Genomic DNA, 20,473 nt, shown 5'->3' with positions numbered 1-20,473 from the left:
TAAGATCTTATTCTGAGAATTATAAAGAAATGGGAAAGCAATTTTTTGGCAGAAGAAAGGATTGAGGGTGTTTAGCAAATAAAGCCCAATTGGTATGAAAGGAGGTAAAATATCTAGAATATATTATAGTTGAAGGGGAAAGGTAAAAGGATTGAGGATATAGTACATTTATAATTACCAAACAACAAAAATGGTCTTAAGGGGATTCTGTGGTTATCACAAGGTACTGCAAGAATGGTGATCCAAAAGCTATATGAGGGGAGTCATTGGGGAATTAAAGCATAGGTAGAAATGTATTTGAAATTCTATGCTACCCTTGGAATTTATGGGATAGCCCAAAGGGCTACAGAGGGATGTTTGATATGTAAAAGGGTTAATAAAGGGTTAAGGCTCCCAAAGGAGGGAGACAAATAGCTAAATGTAGAACAAGTACTGGGGTCTCTGTCTTCTCTTTGACAGGAAGGCTTGGTGGCGCAAACAATTCCTTTTGGAATTTCCAGTCCATAAGACCCAGCCAGGGCAGTGGGTGCTGAATTGTAAATGGAAGGAGGAACTTCTACAACCAAAGAAAGGAAGTTCCTTATGTTAAATCTGCTGTCCGGAGGGCTGAGAAGGTTTGGACTCACTACACATGAACAAAGGTGGTGACTGGACCTGAAAGAGGGTGGACGGTTATTCCAGGACAAGGACTGAAAGCCACATTTAAAAGGACCTGAATGGGTAGTGGACCAGAATCCCTACCTATTTTGAATATCTCTGTTAGAATTTCAGGTGACCTCAGACAAAGAACAAAGATGTTGGTGGTGACTCATCAGAGAAGTAAAAGTTGTTTGTTACAAATAAAATGAATAACTAAGACAGACCATTAGAAACTGAAAATGTAGAATTGTACATTGTAAGAATTAGGTGGTAAATGTATATCTTTTGTTATTGTCACTGTGATTGCTGTATCTGTTATTATTGTTGAAATTGTGGATCAATTTGTGGGTGTGAAATACTGTGTAATAATCATGAGGGGTGGATTCTACTTCTAATATTACTGAAGATAACACACCAGAGCAGCCTGGGAAATAAAGGTAAAAATTTGTTTGTGGGATTTAAAGATAGATGACAATCATGAAGCAGAATGGATATTGCAAAAGGAATCAGGAATGTGGCCAAAGCTCCTGAACAAAAGTATGAAAATATGTGGGGTGATTGGAGTTGGTTAACAAATTGGCTTCCCAATTTTGGATGGTTAAAACAAATATTTATAGGACTAGTGTTTATAGTTGTGATAGGTATTATGTGTTGTGTTTGTCTCCAATGTTTACCCTGCTGTATTTCATTTTGCACCAAAACATTGGGGTCAATAACGAAAAACATCTCTGGAGAAGATATACAGATTCAATTTATGTTCTCTAATATAGCCAAAAATGAAGATTCATCAGAGTATACAGAAATACAGGGGGGATTGATAAATATGCATCAATATGATAAATCTTCAGAGTCAGCTAAACCTACAATACAATGGAAATTAATTGAATAGAAGAATAAAATACAAATGGTGAGAGTCAGGAAGAGATAACATAAAGGAAGTAAGATGAACCATATAGGCAAAAATAGCTGGGTCTGAGAAAGGAAGAAGAGAAGCCATAAAAATATATATAGTTTTTAAAAGGAAATGGCTAGCCAGGAAGGACAGGTTGAAGGGGAAAATAGAAACTAAGCCAAATAAGATAAGAAGAGAGGCACACTGAACTGAAAAGCAGGAAAAAAACTTATTGTTTAAAATGAGGACATAAATATATACTGAGTTTAAAATAACCATTTAAATGTCTAATTTTTCTTATTCTTATTGTATATGTGAATATGATTTAATATGTTATCAGGAAATGTGTATAGGCCAGTGGTTCTCAACCTGTGGGTCGGGACCCCATTTGGGGTCGAACGACCATTTCACAGGAGTCACCAAACAACGCAGTCTGCCATTTTCCCCCCTTTTTCTTAGCTACTCCCTTTTATTCTATTGGCTTTTGAAAGACAATAGAATAGACTCTCTTGAATAAAGTCTAATTCTATTGGCTTTCAAAAGCCAATAGGAATTGTCCAGGCTGTCTCTGCCCTGCTGAGCCCGCCAAAAGTCCCATTCTGCAAACGGTGCTGCACCCGTTGAGTAGTTCTCTACTTATGACCGGTTGGGGGTCACGGCATTAAAAAGGTTGAGAACCACTGGTATAGGCGGTCGGAAAGAGTGTAACCTCATACTACCTCAGCCATTGGGGAAAGAGGAGGGCTGTAGCGGCCGGTGATAGGAATGAATAAAAGAAGGAATTATTTTGGGTTAAAACTTTGGAGAGAACCAAGCTTTGATAGCTTCTCTCCCCGCTTATTGCAATAAACGAAACAAAAGGCCTTCACTGTGTCTTGGCTGGTTATTGGTCAGGCGAGCTTGCCTCTGATCACAAAGGAAAGTGGCCCGGAGCACATAACATGACTTCCCTCAAGAGGGAAAGCATTGTTCTGTCCTCAAAGGCTTCTGTCCATTTCATTCCTGCAAACACCATCTTCTCCAGAAGCTATTTATCTCCAGGAGTGCAAGGACCCCAGCCTGTCCTCTCTTGAATCCCTGGTTCTGGATTTATAGCCTATAGTCTATTTAATAGCCTACTAAAACTCTTTTTTCTGACTCTTTGGTTTCGTAATGTCAGCAGAATCATACTTGCTTTTTTTTCTTTAAAGAATTGTGACATTTGAACCTATTTTGACTTCTGTATTTTGCTATTTCCCATTTTTCTGACACACTTCTTTCCGGGAGGGTTGCTATACCTCTTTTCCAGAATGCTGTGTGATCTGTGTGACCCTCTGCCACCAGTGTCCTTGTGACATAATTTGGAAATCTCCCCTAGATCTTTCCTTGCCCCATAAGCACCTAAGGGCCAGTTGACCTCCCTCCCCCTCCTTTTTCCTTGTGGCAGGGAGGTTAATAAACCATCATCGGTCCCAGGAGCTGGTAGCAGGTGCTCACAGCTTGCTCCCTTGCCGAAATGGGACTAGGAGACGTTGGCAGTGGCTAAGAAGAGGTCTTCTTTTGGGTGGAGATCTAGGGATGGGGAAAGAGGTGGGTGGCATGGCTGAAACGCCTTGGTGCACTGGATTGGTTGCCTGCCTGTATGGACCTCCATCTTCCTTCAGACCTTGGATTCTCATTAGAATTTCAGGCCTGATTTGTAGCATTTTAATTAAAGGCAATAATAGCATTTTAGCATGGCATCCATGCCTCCTTTGGAACTTTAGAAAACTCAACTTTTGGCTGAACTTTTTCTGTGGTGTCCAAAAAACCCCCAGCCCAGCTTTTTCAACAATCAGGGTGGAATTCTGATGTCCTTAATTAAGACTGGAAGTATTAAAGCAACAAACCTAGCTAGCGAAAGGAAGAGATGCAACATATTTTAAGGGTGTCTATCCCTTCTCACATCTAACGTCAATGCCTTCTGTTGTTTGGTGTGTTGCTTTTTGACACATTACACAAAGACACAATCTAAAACTCCCAACCCTGGGAGTTTAAAAATTCTTTTGGTATAAGAGCTGTGGCACCAAACTCTTAAATCAGGATAAAACCTGACCAAGATCAGCCTCTATAATTGCACATGCCCTGGAATTCTCCAGGATCCCGAGCCAGCATCACTTTTCAGGGAGGGGCAGACCCCCCCCCACCAATGAGGGTCCCTCTCTTGCTTCTAAGAATCCTTAATTCAAAGCAGTGTTTCTCAACCGTGGGCACTTTAAGGGTGGACTTCAACTCCCAGAATTCTTCAGCCAGCTATACTATGCTATGCTATGGAATTCTGGGAGCTGAAGTCCACCCCCCTCTTAAAGTGCCCACGGTTGAGAAGCACAATTTGAGTGGATGGATCTAATCATTTAATGTGATCGGAGTTGCATTTTGAGAATTAAAATCCACCAATCTGAGAGACCACAACGTTGAGAAACCCTGCTTTAGAAAGACGCCCTGCTACACATCTCCAACCCGGCGCCCTGCCGCACTAGCCTGGGCGACACGTGAGCGTCTCCCGCCAAAAGGGTCCTCCCAGCGCGAGACGCCGCTTAACCGTCACTCCTGTGGGGCGGGGCGGCGCATGCGCACTGGTGCCGCCCACGGGCCTCAGGGCGTCGGCGGCCTCGGCTTGCCATTTGTGAGGCGCGTTCGCACGAAACGCGCTCGAGAGCGGAGGGGGGTGGTGTCTTCCTAGTCGATCCTTCACCCGAAACGTGTCCTGTCGCTTTCACACGGCGGAATTCGTCCTGCAGGGGATTCCCGCGGGTCTAAAGACAACATGGGGCGAAAGAAAGACCCCTCCCGGGACTCCCCCCTCAGCCAGCATGACCTGGACTGGGCTCAGCAGGGGCTGCTTGGATCCCCGGGGGGCGATTTGAGAGACGGCCCGGACCGGGAAACCCCCAATTGTGGGTGGGACTGGGACTCCCATCATCCCCAGCCGGGGAGATTATGAAGTCAGAGCTTATTTTGGATCGGTGTGTGTGTGTGTGGGGGGGGTGAAACAAAAGAGCCCCCTTTCGTCCGAGTTGGTTTGCGGGTTTTATTTTATGCTGTATTGTAATTGCTTATTTGAATTTGTATTTTATCTTTATTTCTTTTCGGGTTTTTTTTTAATTTATAGAGTGTTTTGACTCTGGGCAGCCAACAGCTAGGAATCAAAGGCTTATTTTAAAAAGGCATAAAAGAGAGGACTCATTCACAGGCTTCAAACGGCTTCCTAAAAGAAGAGTCTGGTGAACTATATTAAAGGACAGACCCCTGCTGGTGTGTGTGTGTGTGTGTCTGCGTTTATTTACTTATTAAATTCATATGCCACACATCTCGCTATCCAGAGAGTCACCCCCTGCCATGCACTGTGCTGCTAGTTTTGTACAATTTTTTTCATATGTCTGTTGCTGCAAACCACCATTCCTGGCACTGTGTCTGGTATGGATGGAATCCCCCCCCCCTCTGCATTTCTTGAAGATGGTTGGGTGGGAGATGTTGCCCAGCTTCCCTCTGCTAGAGGATGATAAATTTCTGCAGCCTGCAGTGGTGGTGTGACTCTAAACCTGCTGAGAAACAATCACCTCTGGTGGAATTTGACAACTATCACAATACCATAAATGTTGCATTATCAAAGAATACAGATTCCTGGCCACCAAACTAGGATTTCCCACTTAGGTTGTATAAAGTGGGGGCAAACTCAAATTTTAGCAGGCTGTCCTTGGGTGCAAGTTATTTTGTCCTCTTTTTCTGAGGCCGTCTCTCTTTGATTGCATCAGGAAAGCCTGGTAATCTTAGGATGTGCTTAACACTCATTTTATGTGCTGTTATCTGGTGCTCCAGAGATTTCTTTTTTCACAAATAATGACCTTGTACTTCTACAGGTAACAATGACAACTACTCTTGTAAAGCCCGATGAAAACAAAAATAAACGTAAAAAAGAAGCAAAGGTGAGTTTGTACTAGGTAGCATCATCATTGTTTAAACTACAGTGATTTCCTTTTCAATTTTGTTGTGTTTATTTAAAATCTTGTGAGTCATGTACCGAAACAAAGGTATGGCTTGGCTGGGGAAATCCATGGACTACTTTGATGTTATTTTTTTTCAACCCTTCACTGTTTTTTTTTTCTCTCCCTTTTTATAGAATGAAACTTCAGGAAATGCACAGTTGGGTTTTTTGGAAAAAAATGATTCGGCTCCTGAAAGCTCCCAGAAATTTCATAAAACTGACACTTTGGAAACCATTTTAAAGGGTATTATTTTGAAAAAAATATTAGCCATTCTTCTTGCCTACATTTACACCCCAATTTTAATGAAATAAATATTTATATTAACAGATACGGGCAAAGAAATCAATGCCTTATTATCAAAGTATGCACAAATTTTGAGGCAAGTAAATTATTTTATTTTTGACATTTTAAAATTTCTTTTTTGAACACATATTCAACTGCTGATGTATCTGATGTTTCTAAAATTGTGTTTTAATCCTTTTTATTTACTAAAAAGGAGAAATAAATCAACTGCACATTGTAACAAAATGCTTTCAGCTAGAAAAACAGATTTAAAATTTAAAGTAAGATTCAAAGTTATTCAGTGTCTTTCTTCTGAATCAACCTATACTCTTAACTATGTACATTGCAGTGGTAAAATTTGGTTAAGTTGTTTTGCCGCCTTGCCTCTCAGAAGTGCGTGCGTGAAGGAATAGTGTCTTGTAATAACTCTCAGTATATCTTTCACATCTGCCCTGGCAATTTCGAAGACCTTGGAGCTGTTTTAGGAGATGTAGGGAGCTCCAGTTACGAACAGGAAAAGGCTCCATAGGTTAAGTGGACTGTCACAAAAAGGAATTTTACCCAAAGTGTTCAAAACAAAACACCAAACTCCCCACATATTGCTACAAGTGAGCACTTCATATAAGCAAAATACCACTATATATACCGTGAATTCGGTATCTTCCAACTAAAAGTTTATAAGTAAGGAAATACTCTCCTGTAATGTGTATTTAATAGCTTATCCTCATTGTTTAAAAATGCTTGGCAACAATTGAGAACATTGATACAAATTTTAGTTTTCTATGTAGCAGTTTTAAATACAGGTGTTTCTTTTCTTTTTATCAATAAAGTGAGAGAGCAGCAATGGATGCTTCATATGTAGAGGAGCTTGAAGGGATCCTGAAAGAAGCTTGTTCTATAGAACATCATTTGAAGTTGAAAAGAGAGAATCTAAGACATAGCTTTGCAGCAATTGCAGGCCCTCTACAAAATGAAGAGGGTTTATCTGGCAAATAATTTAAGGCATGCACTTATTTGTTCTATTGTCTAGGTGGGAAAGCCTTTTAACTTTCATGATATTTGTACTTCCTTTTGTAGATTCGAAAAGTAGCTTACAATTTCAAAACTGTAACTTAAAAGGAGCATCAGTAGTTATAATTCAATTATAATTAAGATGCTGGTTTAGAACAGTTATGTAGAATTGATTTTCTATGGCAAGGACTATCAACCTTTTGAAAGACAGAATGGAAAAAAATCTGGTGTGTTTCATTTAAAGCATGTCATTTCCAGTGAGGAAGCTAATACCATGAACTTGACTTATTTTGACTACATTGCACTCATTTGAATATCATTTGCATAGGAAAAAAGTTATGTGGCTGAGTCATAATGAAATCTTGGCATACAAATCTTTACTTTTGGCTGGGTTGTATATGTTATACTTTGGTAAACTTATATATAAGACTAAAAAGGTGTTTTCACTAAATAGTTTTAAAAAGTGATGTTTTTCTTTCCTTATATTATTTTTTTCCCTTATCAAAAAAAATTATATTTTATAATGTTGGTGACTTTAGCAAATGAAAATAAAATAGAAAGGAAGAAAATAATTGTAATAATGTTCTTATTTTGCTTGTGCATAATAGATCTTGTCCCAAAATAAAATCATGACTTGATGTTAATCTTCAGGAATGGGAGAATTATTTTATACATATGTATAAGTATTATGATTAAACTGTTCATTATATTTTCCACCTCCAATATAGTGCCCTTGTTTTTCATTGCTTTTGAACATCTAGCTGCTACTTTTCTTTCCATAATCTGCTTTCATGTGTTAGTGGGTTAGGACTGGCCATTATTTAAGCTTAAACCTGCAATATCTGATTAGAAGAATTTAGAATGCTTGAAACATCAGGTGAGAAGCCCCCTCAGCTTCTTTTGAGCAATAATCCAAGTCTCTCACCTTATGCACCCATAGGTGGATCAAAACAAACAAAGTTTATCTTCCAATATAAACACGTCTTCCAAAGCATTGCTTAATATTTGCCTGGTTCTCACCCATACATAGTCTGCTCGTACTTCTGCTTGTAGGAAAATGGTTAAGTTTGAAGGAGGTAGGGTACTTTTAGGATTGTACCAGAATAATTGAAGCATTATTTCTTTGGACCTGCAGCAAGATAGGAACAATACAAAATCATGGAAATATTGTTTATGTGTGCACAGGATGTAGATCTTTCACCCTAGAGCCTGTGCACAAAGAAAACTGGCTGAAAGAAATTTAATTACCAATATTTAGCAGCTACAGCAGAGAAGAAAACGGCTGAAGGACAGAGTCCTTAAGATATGATGCTTTTAACTTGGTAAAATGTATGCTGCCTTGATCTTCTGAAGAAAAGGCAGAATATAAATCTAGCAGAACAACTTTTGCCCTTAGTTGATTAATGTCCCTCCTGTGGCAATACCGAGGTTTGGCTGTAATAAAACATGGAGAAGAACAGAAGGCTGAGGGAAAGTTTAGAAAGAATAAAAAAAATGAATGTGGGCAAGAAGGACTAAGTAACTAACTAAGCTGTTGAACTTGGCCTAAACCAGAGAATAAGCCCTGGGCAAGAGGAGATGGAGACTGCAACCTGGCAGACCTCAAAACAACATTTTTCTTCAGGCGTTGTTTTTACATGCTTTGCTTGCTTGGAGGAATGTGTTGCCCACTTCAGAAGCAAACTACTGTAAGAAGGGCTTTGATTTTCCTGGCTGGAAAGACGTGTTCCCTGGCTTAGGATAATAGACAAAAATAGCAGGTGGGTGGCGTTCTTCAAGAACTCTCACCCCCACTGACTGAGCCAGTTATGCTGTGAATTTGTTAAAGTTACATCAAAGCTCCAACTAGCCAACTGCACTTTAGTGCCCGGACACACCCAGCCTGAATGGTTAATAATTGGATATATATTAATTCAATAAAACATGATGAACTATGAAGCAAACAGAGATAGTGTCTTAATCATGTGAAGTCATGCAATTTAGGTCTGTTTCTCCTCCCCCGAAAAGTGATTTGTCGAAGCTTGACGCGAGGTCTGTGCCCGCCTGCTTCTGCCAGTTTTATGCCACCTTGTCTCCTGGTTCAGTCCTGAAGGGGGCGGGGCAGAGTTTGTTGTGAAACGGTTGCACTAAGCCAACAGATATTCCATCATTGTCCTGCGCCTCTTGTGTCAAAGAGCAGCTTTTTTGCTCTGACTTGCAGTCTCTGGCTATTTGCGGCTTGCTTTTTTCTCCCAGCTCAGCATTGTGAAAATGCTTTTCCTCCTCGTTTCTTTCACTGGCTTCCTGCTTCAGAAGGCGATTCTCACTCTTGTGTCTTTGCTCCAATATATCCCAGGTAAGACCGTTTTTCTTTCCATCTTCTGCTAATGGCAGTTTAAAAAAAGAAGAAGCTCTAAACCAGGGGTTCTCAACCTTGGCAACTTTAAGACTTGTGGACTTCAACTCCCAGAATTCCTCAGCCAGCAAAGCTGGCTGAGGAATTCTGGGAGTTGAAGTCCACAAGTCTTAAAGTTGCCAAGGTTGAGCACCCCTGTTCTAAACCATGTAAGATTCAGAGAGATCCACAGAGATCTTGTTGGGGTTCCTTCTTTTAGGAAGCAGGTACGGAGGATTACAGGCTAAAGACAGATTGATTTTGAATTGTGAATTCATGCAATCTTGGGAACAACAGGCAAGTAATCAACATTCTTTCCCTCTGGTTGGGTTTTTATTTTTTCACTTCCCAATTGATTTGACAGTCTTGGAATTATTTTTTTTCAGCATCAGCCAAGAAAAGGAGATTAAAACAGGAATGTTGTCTCCACAGCCAGACTGCTATGCAAGAATGACAGATTTTGCACTGAGGAAATTGCCCAAAACATGAAACACTCAGCTGAATATTTCATCTGCTTTTCCCAGGAGACAAATACGAGCATATGTGGCACTCTAGCCCAGTGGTTCTCAACCTGTGGGTCGGGACCCCATTTGCGGTCGAACGACCATTTCACGGGGATCGCCAAACAACGCAGTCCGCCATTTTTTCCCCCTTTTCCTTAGCTGTGCTACTCCCTTTTATTCTATTGGCTTTTGAAAGCCAATAGAATAGACTCTCTTAATTCTATTGACTTTCAAAAGCCAATAGGAATTGTCCAGGCTGTCTCTGCCCTGCTGAGCCCGCCAAAAGTCCCATTCTGCAAACGGTGCTGCACCAGTTGAGTAGTCCTCGACTTATGACCGGTTGAGTAGTCCTCGACTTACGACCGGTTGGGGGTCGAGGCATTAAAAAGGTTGAGAACCACTGCTCTATCAAGATGGAGTGCATGTATGAATTCAGCCAAGTGTGTCTGTGATGAATTCCCTATTGGAATGAGCACAAGAAGGCTGGAGAAGGCTCCTAGTTGTCCCACTATCAAAGGTCCATAGTTACGAAAGTCATCCAAGCAGACCTCAGTTAGAATCTGCACAGATACTCGGTGTGGACAAGATCTTTACAGGTAGTCCTCGACATACGACCACAACTGAGTCCAAAATTTCTGTTGCTAAGTGAGACAGTTGCTAAATGAATTTTGCCCTATTTTATAACCCTTTCCACAGTTGTTAAGCAAAGCATTGCAGTTGCGGTCATTGTTAGTAACGTGGTTATTAAGTGAATCTGGCTTCTCCATTGTCTTCGCTTGTCAGAAGGTCGCAAAAGGGGATCAAGTGACCCCTGGGACACGGCAACCGTCATAAATGGGAGTCGCTTGCCAAGGGCTTGAATTTTGGTCACGTGACACCATGGGATGCTGTGTCGGTGTGAGAAATGGTCCCGAGTCCCTTTTTTCAGTGCTGTTGTGCTTTCGAACCGCCACTAAACGAACTCTTGTAAATCGAGGAATACCTGTGCTGCCATCCAGAAACGGCAGAGAAGGCAAAGCTTGGCAGGCATTGAGAATTATTACAACGGTCTGGGGAATGGGTCCCTTTTCTGTGTGCAGAGCTGCTCCCCAGAGGGACCCCACAGTTGCCTCACATTCATTTCTAAACCTCCGTCCGTTGCCTCAGACCAGAGAGGGAGGGAAGTGGCGGAATTATCTAGGACAGTGTTTCCCAAACTTGACAATTTTAAGGCATGAGGACTTCAACTCCCAGAATTCCACAGCCAGCAACGCTGGCTGTGGAATTCTGGGAGTTGAAGTCCACATGCCTTAAAATTGTCAAGTTTGGGAAACACTGTCCTAGGAGGCTCCCTTGGACGCTTGGCTGAAACGGAGAGAGCTTTGAAGTGGTCAAAAACGGGCAGGACCCTTGTTGGGCCAGGTCAGGTTGTATAGCCCTGTGTGATCATTAACCTCGTCAATAGCACTGACCTGCCCTATTTCAATGACAGTGTGAGAGCCAGGCTGTACTATTATTATTATTATGAATAATAATTATTTTAATGGGAGAAGAGAGAATTCATCATGGTAGTGACCCAAAAAGCAGTATTAAACAATGGTGGCTTGATTTTTAATTTAAATTTCAGCCTTTGGCAGAGACTTATCATTTGAACTCCTTGCGTATTTGGATCCCCAAACCTCTCTCTTTCCTCTCTGGTCAACCCCCTAAGGAAAAAGAATAACCACAAAACCCTTTGTGGACCCAAAAGGACAGGAAGGGGTTTCTCATGTGTGCAGTAGGGTAGTGGACAGAAGCCCTCATGGCGAGATGATGGAGCACAACGTACCATTTCCAGTGCATGCAATGTGTGCCTTCTGATACATTACTGGATACCCAATGCATAATCTCAATCAGCATTGCTAACACATGTACTGCCCTGTTTATTTCAGTTTTCCCTTTATACTGTGGCATGCTTCAATTAATACATAGGAAGTTTAGTTTTCCAGTTTTGAGACATCTTTGCTTTTTTTCAGTTGCAGTATAGTTGAACCCAACCCCAAAACTGTTCTTCAAGGCATGTTCAACCTGCAAACTGAGAATTTGAAAATATTTCAGGGACATCTACCTCAATAACCTTGATCAGAAGCATCCTTTTTTCCTCTTACTTAGCCGATTCCTAAACATGCAGTTGACCTTTGTGCATAATATGAAGCGGTAACTTCAGGATTGTACCCAGGATATTAACCCCTTTCTCTTTGCTAATTGCTTGGTTTGTCTCTGCAGGGATAAGAAATCTGGTGTCCAAGCAGAAGGTTCCAGTTACTTATAGCCACAAGAAGGGCTTAGAATGCATCTCGCCATTATTCTCCACTGTAGAAGAAACACCTCAAGCAATCCCAATAAAACTTCAAGGGCAGATTCCCAAATGGCTGAAAGGAAAGCTAGTGAGGAACGGGCCAGGAAAATTTGAATTTGGACCAGATAAGTACGCCTTTTTCTAGTGCTATGGATGCTGTTGTCTGCTCTGCAAATGATTAAAAAGCCAGCAGATAATTTTGTTCTGGTCTGCAGTCTTGATCAACCTTCTCCATTCATGTTCTTCAATAATTCTACCAATCATTTTTGTCTTACGAAGAATCCCTGAGTGATAATACGGATGTTTTTGATTTAAGGGAGATATAACGACAACAGAGGACTGGGAGAAAGCTGAATTAGTAATATTTTTTTAAGGTGTGTGTGTCTTCTTTAGAAATATGTTTTAACAATTTAGAAATAATACCTTAGCAAGAATTACAGTCTTTAAAATTTGCTGTACACTTTGTGTGCAGCTGTATACTGAAATGAGAATTTTCTGGTCATCTAAGAAACTGAGTGGATGCTTGGAATATGTAGGATAAACTTTACACAAAACTTTCTCCTCCTTTAATCTGGATTTTTCTTCTCCAAATGAAGGTTTAACCACTGGTTTGATGGCATGGCACTTATGCATAAGTTTGAAATTGAGGATGGGGTGGTGAATTACAGCAGCAAGTTTCTCCGGAGTGATTGTTACCTGACCAACAGCAAGAACAACCGAATCATGATGTCTGAATTTGGCACCTTGGCCATACCAGATCCTTGCAAGAACGTTTTTGAGCGCTTCATGTCAAAGTTTGACTTGTCAAGTAGGTATCTTTCTTGGATCAGTTTCGCTCATATTCTGCATCTGAAGTTTCAGTAAGGAAATGCTGAAAGGCAGTCCACCAAATTTCTCTTGTAAAAAACGGGGAGGCAGAGGGTAAGGAAACCTCTGGGCAAAGCTGGAGGTGACATTCAGTTTGTCTTCCAACTCTGTCCTTGGCACATTTAACTCTGAATCAGAAATCAATTTTAAGGCATTATGCCATTTACTGTAGGAGAAGAGTGGCAGAACAGACTAAGATCATTTGTGACTATGTAAAGTCTCTAGCTGGTTCCTCTTTGGACTCCACCCCCATTTTAGCTACTCCTTCTCCTACACTTTCAGTTTTTTGATCCTGGCAACTTGGTGACAATGGAAATATTTTCTGTACTGAATTTATGACACTCCAATGAGGTGAATTTTATATTGCAGAAGAGACAGACAACTGCCTTGTGAATTTTGCAGTCATCAAAGGTGACTATTTTGTCAGCACGGAGACCAGTCAAATGCACAAAGTGGATCTGGACACGCTTGAATCAAAGGAGAAGGTAAAGGAACAGAGCAGGCAACCTGGCACTGGGTTAGCCTATCTCACCATCTCATCCATTACTACTTAAATCTGGATTGACAGACAGTTTTTCAGGAGCTCTGGAGATGCTGCAGATTCAATCGGGCTCTTCTACAGAAGATCTACTAGTCATGCTCACCCCACAAAACAACTTTTAGATTCAGAAATAGGACCGTAATGTTTTACAATGAGTTGTTGAGATCAGCTTTCCCCACCCTGGCTGTCAGAATCCAATTATATTTCATCTCTAGTTATCGACTATGGAAAACCCCATTTCTGCCTTCTCTGGATTCTGTCATACGATGAAGGGGAAGGGGGGTGAACAAAGGGGTTTTATGGCCCTCACTTCCTTCAGTACAACTTCAAAGGGATTGAATGTGGATACCACCAAAAGGACTAATCATAATAACGGGGCCATCAGCTTTCATCTACTCCTCTCTCAAGTCTCCCTTCCACCGGCAGTGAGGAAAAAGGGGGTGGAAATGTAACGCCTGGGATTGTCGCTGGAAGGATGGTGGGGTGGGGTGGGGCTGCTGGGGACCCCTTAAAACCTTGAACTATAGGGCTTGGGCCCCAGGTCCTGTCTAGAACGCCTGCAACCATTTTCTCTTAATAAAGATGCCTGTTGGAAGAAATATTCCAAGAGTTCTGTCTTCTTAAGATGCAGAGTGGGGTGGGTCCTTACACTGGCTCTGTCCAGATGTGGTGATGACACCTCTCAGCTGGTGTGGGAATTCTGAAGGCTTCAGTTCTATCTGGAAGGTCTCCACCTGAAGTAAGATGACTTGCTATCTTTGTCCTTGTAGGTGAACTGGAAAAAATATGTTGCAGTGAATGGAGCCACAGCCCACCCACACTACGATCCAGATGGAACAGTCTACAACATGGGCAACTCTTATGGGATGCATGGTAAGACCAGATTCAGAGACAAACAGACTAGCATTTTAACGTCTGGAATTAAATATTCATCTCAATGTGTGGCTTTGACTTCATTGGTGAGTACTGCCTCCATTTCTCCCAACCCAAGCCTTCTTGGCTTTTTACTCCAAAGTGACAGTTGCTTAACAGACACATCAAAAAACCTCAGTCAATTCAAACATGACAAGTATTTTTTCAATGCGTAGATGCATAGGTTTTTAGCTAGATGCTACAGTCCTTTTGACTGGATCAGAGGACCTGGAAAACGTCTGATGTTTTAAGTCTGAATTTTACACTGGAATGAAGATGAAGTGGCTGTGGATTTCTCCTACAATGCATCATCTTGGCTGTCTCCCCTTCCAAACTTTTAATGGGTGCTGCCCATATCTCATTTCCAAATTCAATTATTGTTCATAGGAAGCATTGTTTATAGCACAAGGTACAGCAGTCGAGGTGAGCCAATTCCGCAATCCATCTGCAGCTGATTAGCTGGAATCACAGATCCAAAGAGCTGGTCTTTCTCTCTTACAGGCTCCAACTATAACATCATCCGTGTTCCTCCCCAGAAGTCTCAGCCTAGTGACTCCAGCCTGCAAGGCGCAGAAGTGCTGTGTACCATTGAACCAGAGGACAGAATGAAACCAGCCTATTATCACAGTTTTGGTGAGAGGACCATCCTCCTTTTAAGTAGGCCATTGCCATCTTTATTGGAAATGCCAGAAAGAGGCAGCTGGAGTTGTAAAAGTGGAATGATGAAAAGTAGGCCAGTAATTTGGGATGCTGCTAGTGTGATCTATCACACTGCCTGAATAAAATCAAGTAGAACAGGAAATGTAATATGAAAGATTAAATTAATGAAATTCATTGCTCCAAGCCACAAATGATCCACCAGAGCAGTTCATACAAAACAATGTAACATCCTTTGCTAGCTGGTGGCTATAATAAATTGAAATTGAAATCATGCCCTGAGAGATGCTTTAAAAACAACATCAGTAAAACTAGGAAGTTGAACAAAAGTTGTTGGCTCCTAGCTGTATCCAATCACTGGCCTTCCATTGGAAGCTGGAAGGGGGATTGCGTAAACGAAGCATGGCAATTCCTTTTTTTAAAAAATTGTTGATAAAAAGGAAACGTACCAATTCCTACGTAGGTGGTGTAGCAGCACCCTCAGGCATTACATTTGATTCACAGAGTGTTAAATGGGATGATTTGAAATTACTGGCCATTACATTGGATAATCTGAAATTGTTTTGGCAACAAAGGAGGACGCCGGCAGGTGAAAAGATAAGGCAACCCTGTTGTTGGAAAAGTCCAGGTAATTAGATGGAAGAATGGAATCGGCTCTTCATGAAAAGAAGCAGCCCAACTCTTTTCTTCTTCTGTTTCTAGGAATGAGTGAAAACTATGTGATTTTTATTGAGCAGCCCGTCCAGATAAAGTTGTGGGAAATCACTATAGCCATTTTTTTGGGGAAATCCGTTCTGGATGGACTGAGTTGGGAGCCTCAGCTAAACACCCGCTTTTATGTCGTGAACAAGCACACGGGGCAGGTGAGTCAGCGGTTTAGCTGGATCTGGTGACTTCCTGGTATATCTTCTCTGGGCTCTGCAGGAGCAGGCAGACAAGACTTTTGCTCTTCTCATCCTGGCTGGTGGAAGGTATCCATGAGCAAAACAAAGTTTTCCCTAGATTATTTTGGGGTGGCAGCTCCCAGAATTCCTCTGTGGTATTGGCCAGAGTGGCTGAGAATGGTGAGAGAGTTGAGGTCCAGAGATCTTTGGAGAACATCAGATTAAGAAAGATTACACCAGGAAAGATCACTTCTAAACTTCTTTGATTTGCCCATTAAAATCCTTTCAAGCATCACCCTGATATATAAGCAAAGATTTTTAAGAAATTGTGCCCAGGACCAATTTTTGGGGTGTCACCGAAGGGCAGGAATTCACTCTCATGTCTTTCCCTCTTGTTGCAGACCTTACCCTTGCAATATCATAGCAAGGCCTTCTGCTTTTTCCATCATATCAACGCCTTTGAGGACCAGGGCTGCATCGTCCTGGATCTCTGCTGTTTCGATGATGGGAAAGTTTTTGACATTTACCGACTGCAGAACCTCCACAAGGCTGGGGAAGCCCTTGACCAGGTACTGCTGCTCTGCCCTCCATGCTGTGGACACTGAAAGGGAGCTTCATATTGTAGTCTAGCTTGGTATCTCCCAGGGGTGTTGGAGCATGGTGCTCCAGCCCCAGACAAGGGAGGAATTCTGAGGGGAAGGAACCCAGGCAGACAGGAGGTGGAGACGTTCTCTTGACTCTTGGCCATCCTGCTCTTCATCCTTGTGGCGTGATCACAGAGTGTGGATTTGTTTATCTGTGCAATGACTTTTTTTTATTGTCTCGGCAGACCTACAACAAACTCCCAAAGCCATTTCCACGGCGCTTTGTTCTTCCCATCACTGTGAGCTCCAAGGCATCTGTGGGGCAGAATCTTAACCCTTTGTCCTACACGTTGGCAGAAGCTGTGAAGGAGGAGGATGGGAAGGTAGATAATTTGTGCATGCATCTCTGTGTGTGTGTGTGTGTGTAATTTAGAAAGAATGAAAACATTCAATTTTTCTTGTCATCCTTTGGAAATCTTACCATCCTGCAGACAGCAGCTAGACTTGGGAAAAATAGCGGGAGTTACATAAATGGGATCATTTTTCCAAAGACTAACTACCAAAGAAAATTAAGCTATGGAGAACTTGGATCAAAGGTATCATGGGTTGAAGCTTAAACTCATTGAAAGGAGACCCCAGATCTGGGATGTTTAAAAAGGAAGACCCTCATGTCAAGGTACAGCTCATTTTATATTCATGAGAAAGTTAAGAACCAACATCTGGAATTTGGAAATCGATCACTGCCTCCCTGTTCCGTGGTAAACTTGCTTGCCTCCAAGAGACTCCCCTCCTTGCTATTACGACCATTGTAGCAATCCTCATAGTTACATGATCAAAGTTTGGATGCTTTACAATGATTGTAGCATCTCAGGGTCCTGTGATGGTCCTTTGTAACCTTCCCAGCTAGTTTCCGACAAGCAAGGTCAATATGGGAGGCGGGACTCACTTAACAACCACTTTGCTTAATGGTGGAAATTCTGGTCCCAAATGTGGCTGTAAACTGAGGACCACTGTGCTCTTCAAATGGCAGGGCCTCAAAACATAAAAGCATTGAGTGGCAGGAAAGTTCCTGGAGAAACTCAGCAAGTCCAAATAGCAGATATGTAAGGATTCCACAATGTGATTGGTTCTGTGTTGACTCGTCTAGATCTGGTGCACACCTGAAAGTCTACACAACGAGGACCTCAAAGAAGCAGGAGGAGTAGAATTCCCTCAGATCAATTATGCACATTACTGTGGGAAAAAATATCGTTATTTCTATGGCTGCAGCTTCGGTCATCTCGTTGGAGACTCCTTGATCAAGGTTGATACAGAAACCAAGGAGATGAAGGTGAGAAGATGGGGGAAGTGATGTTTTTCTGTTGTTATGGTGTGATGGTAGTGGTGGGATTCAAATCTGTGTGGATGCCACTTCCGGAAGTCCATTTTGGGCCTGGGCAACAAAAAAATTATCTACCGGTTCTGCCGAAGTGGTGCGAACTGGCTGAATCCCATCACTGTGTGGTGGGGATGGAGTTCCACCTCAAAAGCTCACGAGAAGAAACCTCTTCTGTACCCTTTGCTTTGCCCACCAGATCTGGCGCGAGAAAGGGATGTATCCTTCAGAGCCCATATTTGTGCCAGAACCTGGTTCTTCAGCAGAAGACAAGGGAGTGATCCTCTCGGTGGTGCTCACACCCAAGCAGGTAAGTTAGGCCTCACTGCAGAGGTCAAGACCTATTTTGAATATTCCTTTCAGATTCCTGAAAGTGAATTTCTTGTGCTGTCTACTGAAATCTGCAGGCATTTGGGGCTTCAAAATGCTAGTAGGTCTTTCTGGAACTCCTCTGTATCTTATGGTTTACTTTTCTTCTTCAGACCCCTACAAGAGCAGAGAAAATAGATGCTTTGAATGGGGAGACAGCACTGAAGAACTGTTATCCATTATTTCTCTTTATTTCAGAATCAAGGTAGCTTCCTTCTTGTTCTGGATGCGGAAAATTTTGCCGAGCTGGGCCGTACTGAAATCCCTGTCCAGATTCCTTACGGTTTCCATGGTGCCTTTGTTCCCAACAAAAATGCCACCCGCTAAGATAGGGGTGATTCGGGATCTGCTCCGGGATGCCCAAAATGCTGTGGACAAATTACTTCCTCTAAATGTGCTTTAAATTCCTAGGCTACCCAATCGTGCTCTACTTTGATTCAGAGTATAAACACAGTATAAATTCTTTGCCTATGTCCTTAATTCTTCTATTAATTATCGTAATTTGTGGTGGAATGTAGCCTGGATTCCCAGGAGAGAGAGACTGCATCCCAGAGGACAAAGAGGCAGCGGAACTTGGAAAGTTTGGTAGAGGGTTAAACGCCCCCTCCTTAGCGATTTCCAGAGTTTGTCTGTAGACTCTTAGTCTGGCAAGAGTTTATCGATAAGTGAAGAATAATAAAATACTCAAATCACTCTTGAGTAATTCCACATGCCATTCTTGGTCCTTGTGGCCTATCAGGTTTGAACTTTGTACAAACCTGGCTCAGAGCCCTTCAGACACTGTTGAGCAACGTTGGCAATCGTATCAGATATATTTTTTCTTTGTACCTGGGGCATCTCAGCTCATTAACCCTAGACTCAATTCAAGCTGTAGCCAATTCACCCTTGAGGTCCCACCTTGAACCCACCTCTCTGTGAGAGGGGCTGTTCTTCATTTTTGGAGAAGCCCCACTTTTCTCAGTCCCCACTTTTGGGCTGTCCATCTAAGGGCAGAGAGACCCTATCAGCATGCAGTGGACCTCCACTTGTCAAGACTTCCCTGGTCTGCCCATCACAGATAGGCAGGCCTTCTGATGTAGGCTACAAAGAACTTCACGACCTAATTCCAACCGACAATCCTAATTCTTTTTCCCCAGGAGGTGTCATTAATAAGCACCTTCTCCCTTAACTGCCCAAATTTCTGAGATATATGAAAACAGCTTATTCTTTTAACTAGGACTGGACTCAGGATATGCAACAGACAGTCCCACCCACAACTACCAATGGCAAAGGCAAGAGAAGCAAGGCAAGACATTTCTCTAACCTAGAACTAAAGAGAAATCTCCTGACAGTTAGAACAATTAAATCAGTGGAACAGCCTGCCTCCAGAAGCGGTGAATGCTCCAACACTGGAAGTTTTTAAGAAGAGACTGGACAGCCATTTGTCTGAAATGATGTAGGATTTCCTGCCTGAGCAGGCGGTTGGACTAGATGACCTCCAAGGTCCCTTCCAATTAATAACAATAATAATTATTATTATTTAAATCAAAGGTTGGGAAGTAATTGCCAACCAGCACGTGGGAAGCACAAGTGCTGATCATTCAGGTTGCTCAACAGCATCAATTTCTCTGATCAGAAACGGCCTTGAGGGCAGAATATAAATGAATCATAACGGAACAATGAGGACTTCAGGAAATTTTAAACATGTTCTGGTTGATAATTAAGCTTGATTCCTGAGAATGCGGCTCAATTAAATGCAATTTGCCCTACAATTCTCTTCCTCCCCCAGCTACTGCATCTATCCAACGAGGGTGTGGAAACAAACGCTCTTCTGTGCAGAGAATCTTCTCCGGTGCCAAGAGTGTTCTGGCACAGGCCAAGAATTCAGTCTTAAACTGATTAGCGCTTCAGAGGTTGAAATACTCTGGGAAGGAAGGCATTTCTTGGGCCAAGATCTTTCTGACCTTGTGAGAAGCTTGAGGAGGAGGCAATCAAAGGTCTCGGAAAGTCTGGATTAAGGAAGGTTGAGGACCATCTATGGAAGGGGTCTCCAACCTTGGCAACTTTACATTTGTGAACTTCAACTCCCAGAATTCCTCAGTTAGTATGGGAGTTGAAGTCCATAAGTTGCCAAGGTTGGAGACTCCGGGGCATATTTGAAGCTTTCAAGTCAAGTGGGACAGCTAACAGCAGGCTCCAGTTCCCAGGGCGAGTTTCCCAGTTCACCAGCAGATGAGAAGAGGGACGGGGTGGGGTCTTCAGGGTTCCTAAGGCCCTTGAGAT

General features: G+C 42.2%; 1 protein-coding gene across 5 annotated transcripts; it reads left to right on the top strand.

Annotated features, from left to right (window-relative positions):
* The first annotated feature begins 2,316 nt into the window (after positions 1 to 2,316).
* BCO2 (beta-carotene oxygenase 2) lies at positions 2,317 to 18,904 on the top strand. Of its 5 annotated transcripts, XM_039350550.1 has the most exons (14): positions 2,317 to 4,175; positions 4,662 to 5,475; positions 5,670 to 5,778; positions 11,950 to 12,151; positions 12,619 to 12,830; positions 13,259 to 13,374; positions 14,201 to 14,303; positions 14,844 to 14,975; positions 15,702 to 15,862; positions 16,285 to 16,452; positions 16,713 to 16,850; positions 17,615 to 17,797; positions 18,042 to 18,152; positions 18,410 to 18,904. In XM_039350550.1, the coding sequence occupies exons 2-14, from the start codon at positions 5,416 to 5,418 to the stop codon at positions 18,536 to 18,538; spliced, it is 1,824 nt and encodes a 607-aa protein (XP_039206484.1). In that variant the 5' UTR covers positions 2,317 to 4,175; positions 4,662 to 5,415; the 3' UTR covers positions 18,539 to 18,904. The 5 variants fall into 5 exon arrangements, 4 of the variants coding, with proteins under 4 accessions (XP_039206484.1, XP_039206479.1, XP_039206480.1 ...); XM_039350545.1 differs by lacking the exons at positions 2,317 to 4,175; positions 4,662 to 5,475; positions 5,670 to 5,778 and adding exons at positions 6,809 to 9,163; positions 16,959 to 17,063; XM_039350546.1 differs by lacking the exons at positions 2,317 to 4,175; positions 4,662 to 5,475; positions 5,670 to 5,778 and adding an exon at positions 6,809 to 9,163.
* The last annotated feature ends 1,569 nt before the right edge of the window (positions 18,905 to 20,473 follow it).

Source organism: Crotalus tigris, unplaced genomic scaffold (genome assembly GCF_016545835.1).
Source record: "Crotalus tigris isolate CLP2741 ecotype Arizona unplaced genomic scaffold, ASM1654583v1 scf7180000018340.3345759, whole genome shotgun sequence".
In the NCBI taxonomy this organism is placed as follows: Eukaryota; Metazoa; Chordata; class Lepidosauria; order Squamata; family Viperidae; genus Crotalus; species Crotalus tigris.
The sequence above is the reverse complement of the archived record's forward strand: the minus strand, read 5'-3'. Positions and strand labels throughout refer to the sequence as shown.

Coding starts and splice junctions, on each gene's coding strand:
- BCO2 (XM_039350545.1), top strand. CDS start 9,079: ATGCTTTTCCTCCTCGTTTCTTTCACTGGCTTCCTGCTTCAGAAGGCG. Junction 14,976..15,701: donor AGCCTATTATCACAGTTTTG/GTGAGAGGACCA, acceptor TTCTGTTTCTAG/GAATGAGTGAAAACTATGTG. Junction 16,453..16,712: donor CTGGGGAAGCCCTTGACCAG/GTACTGCTGCTC, acceptor TTGTCTCGGCAG/ACCTACAACAAACTCCCAAA.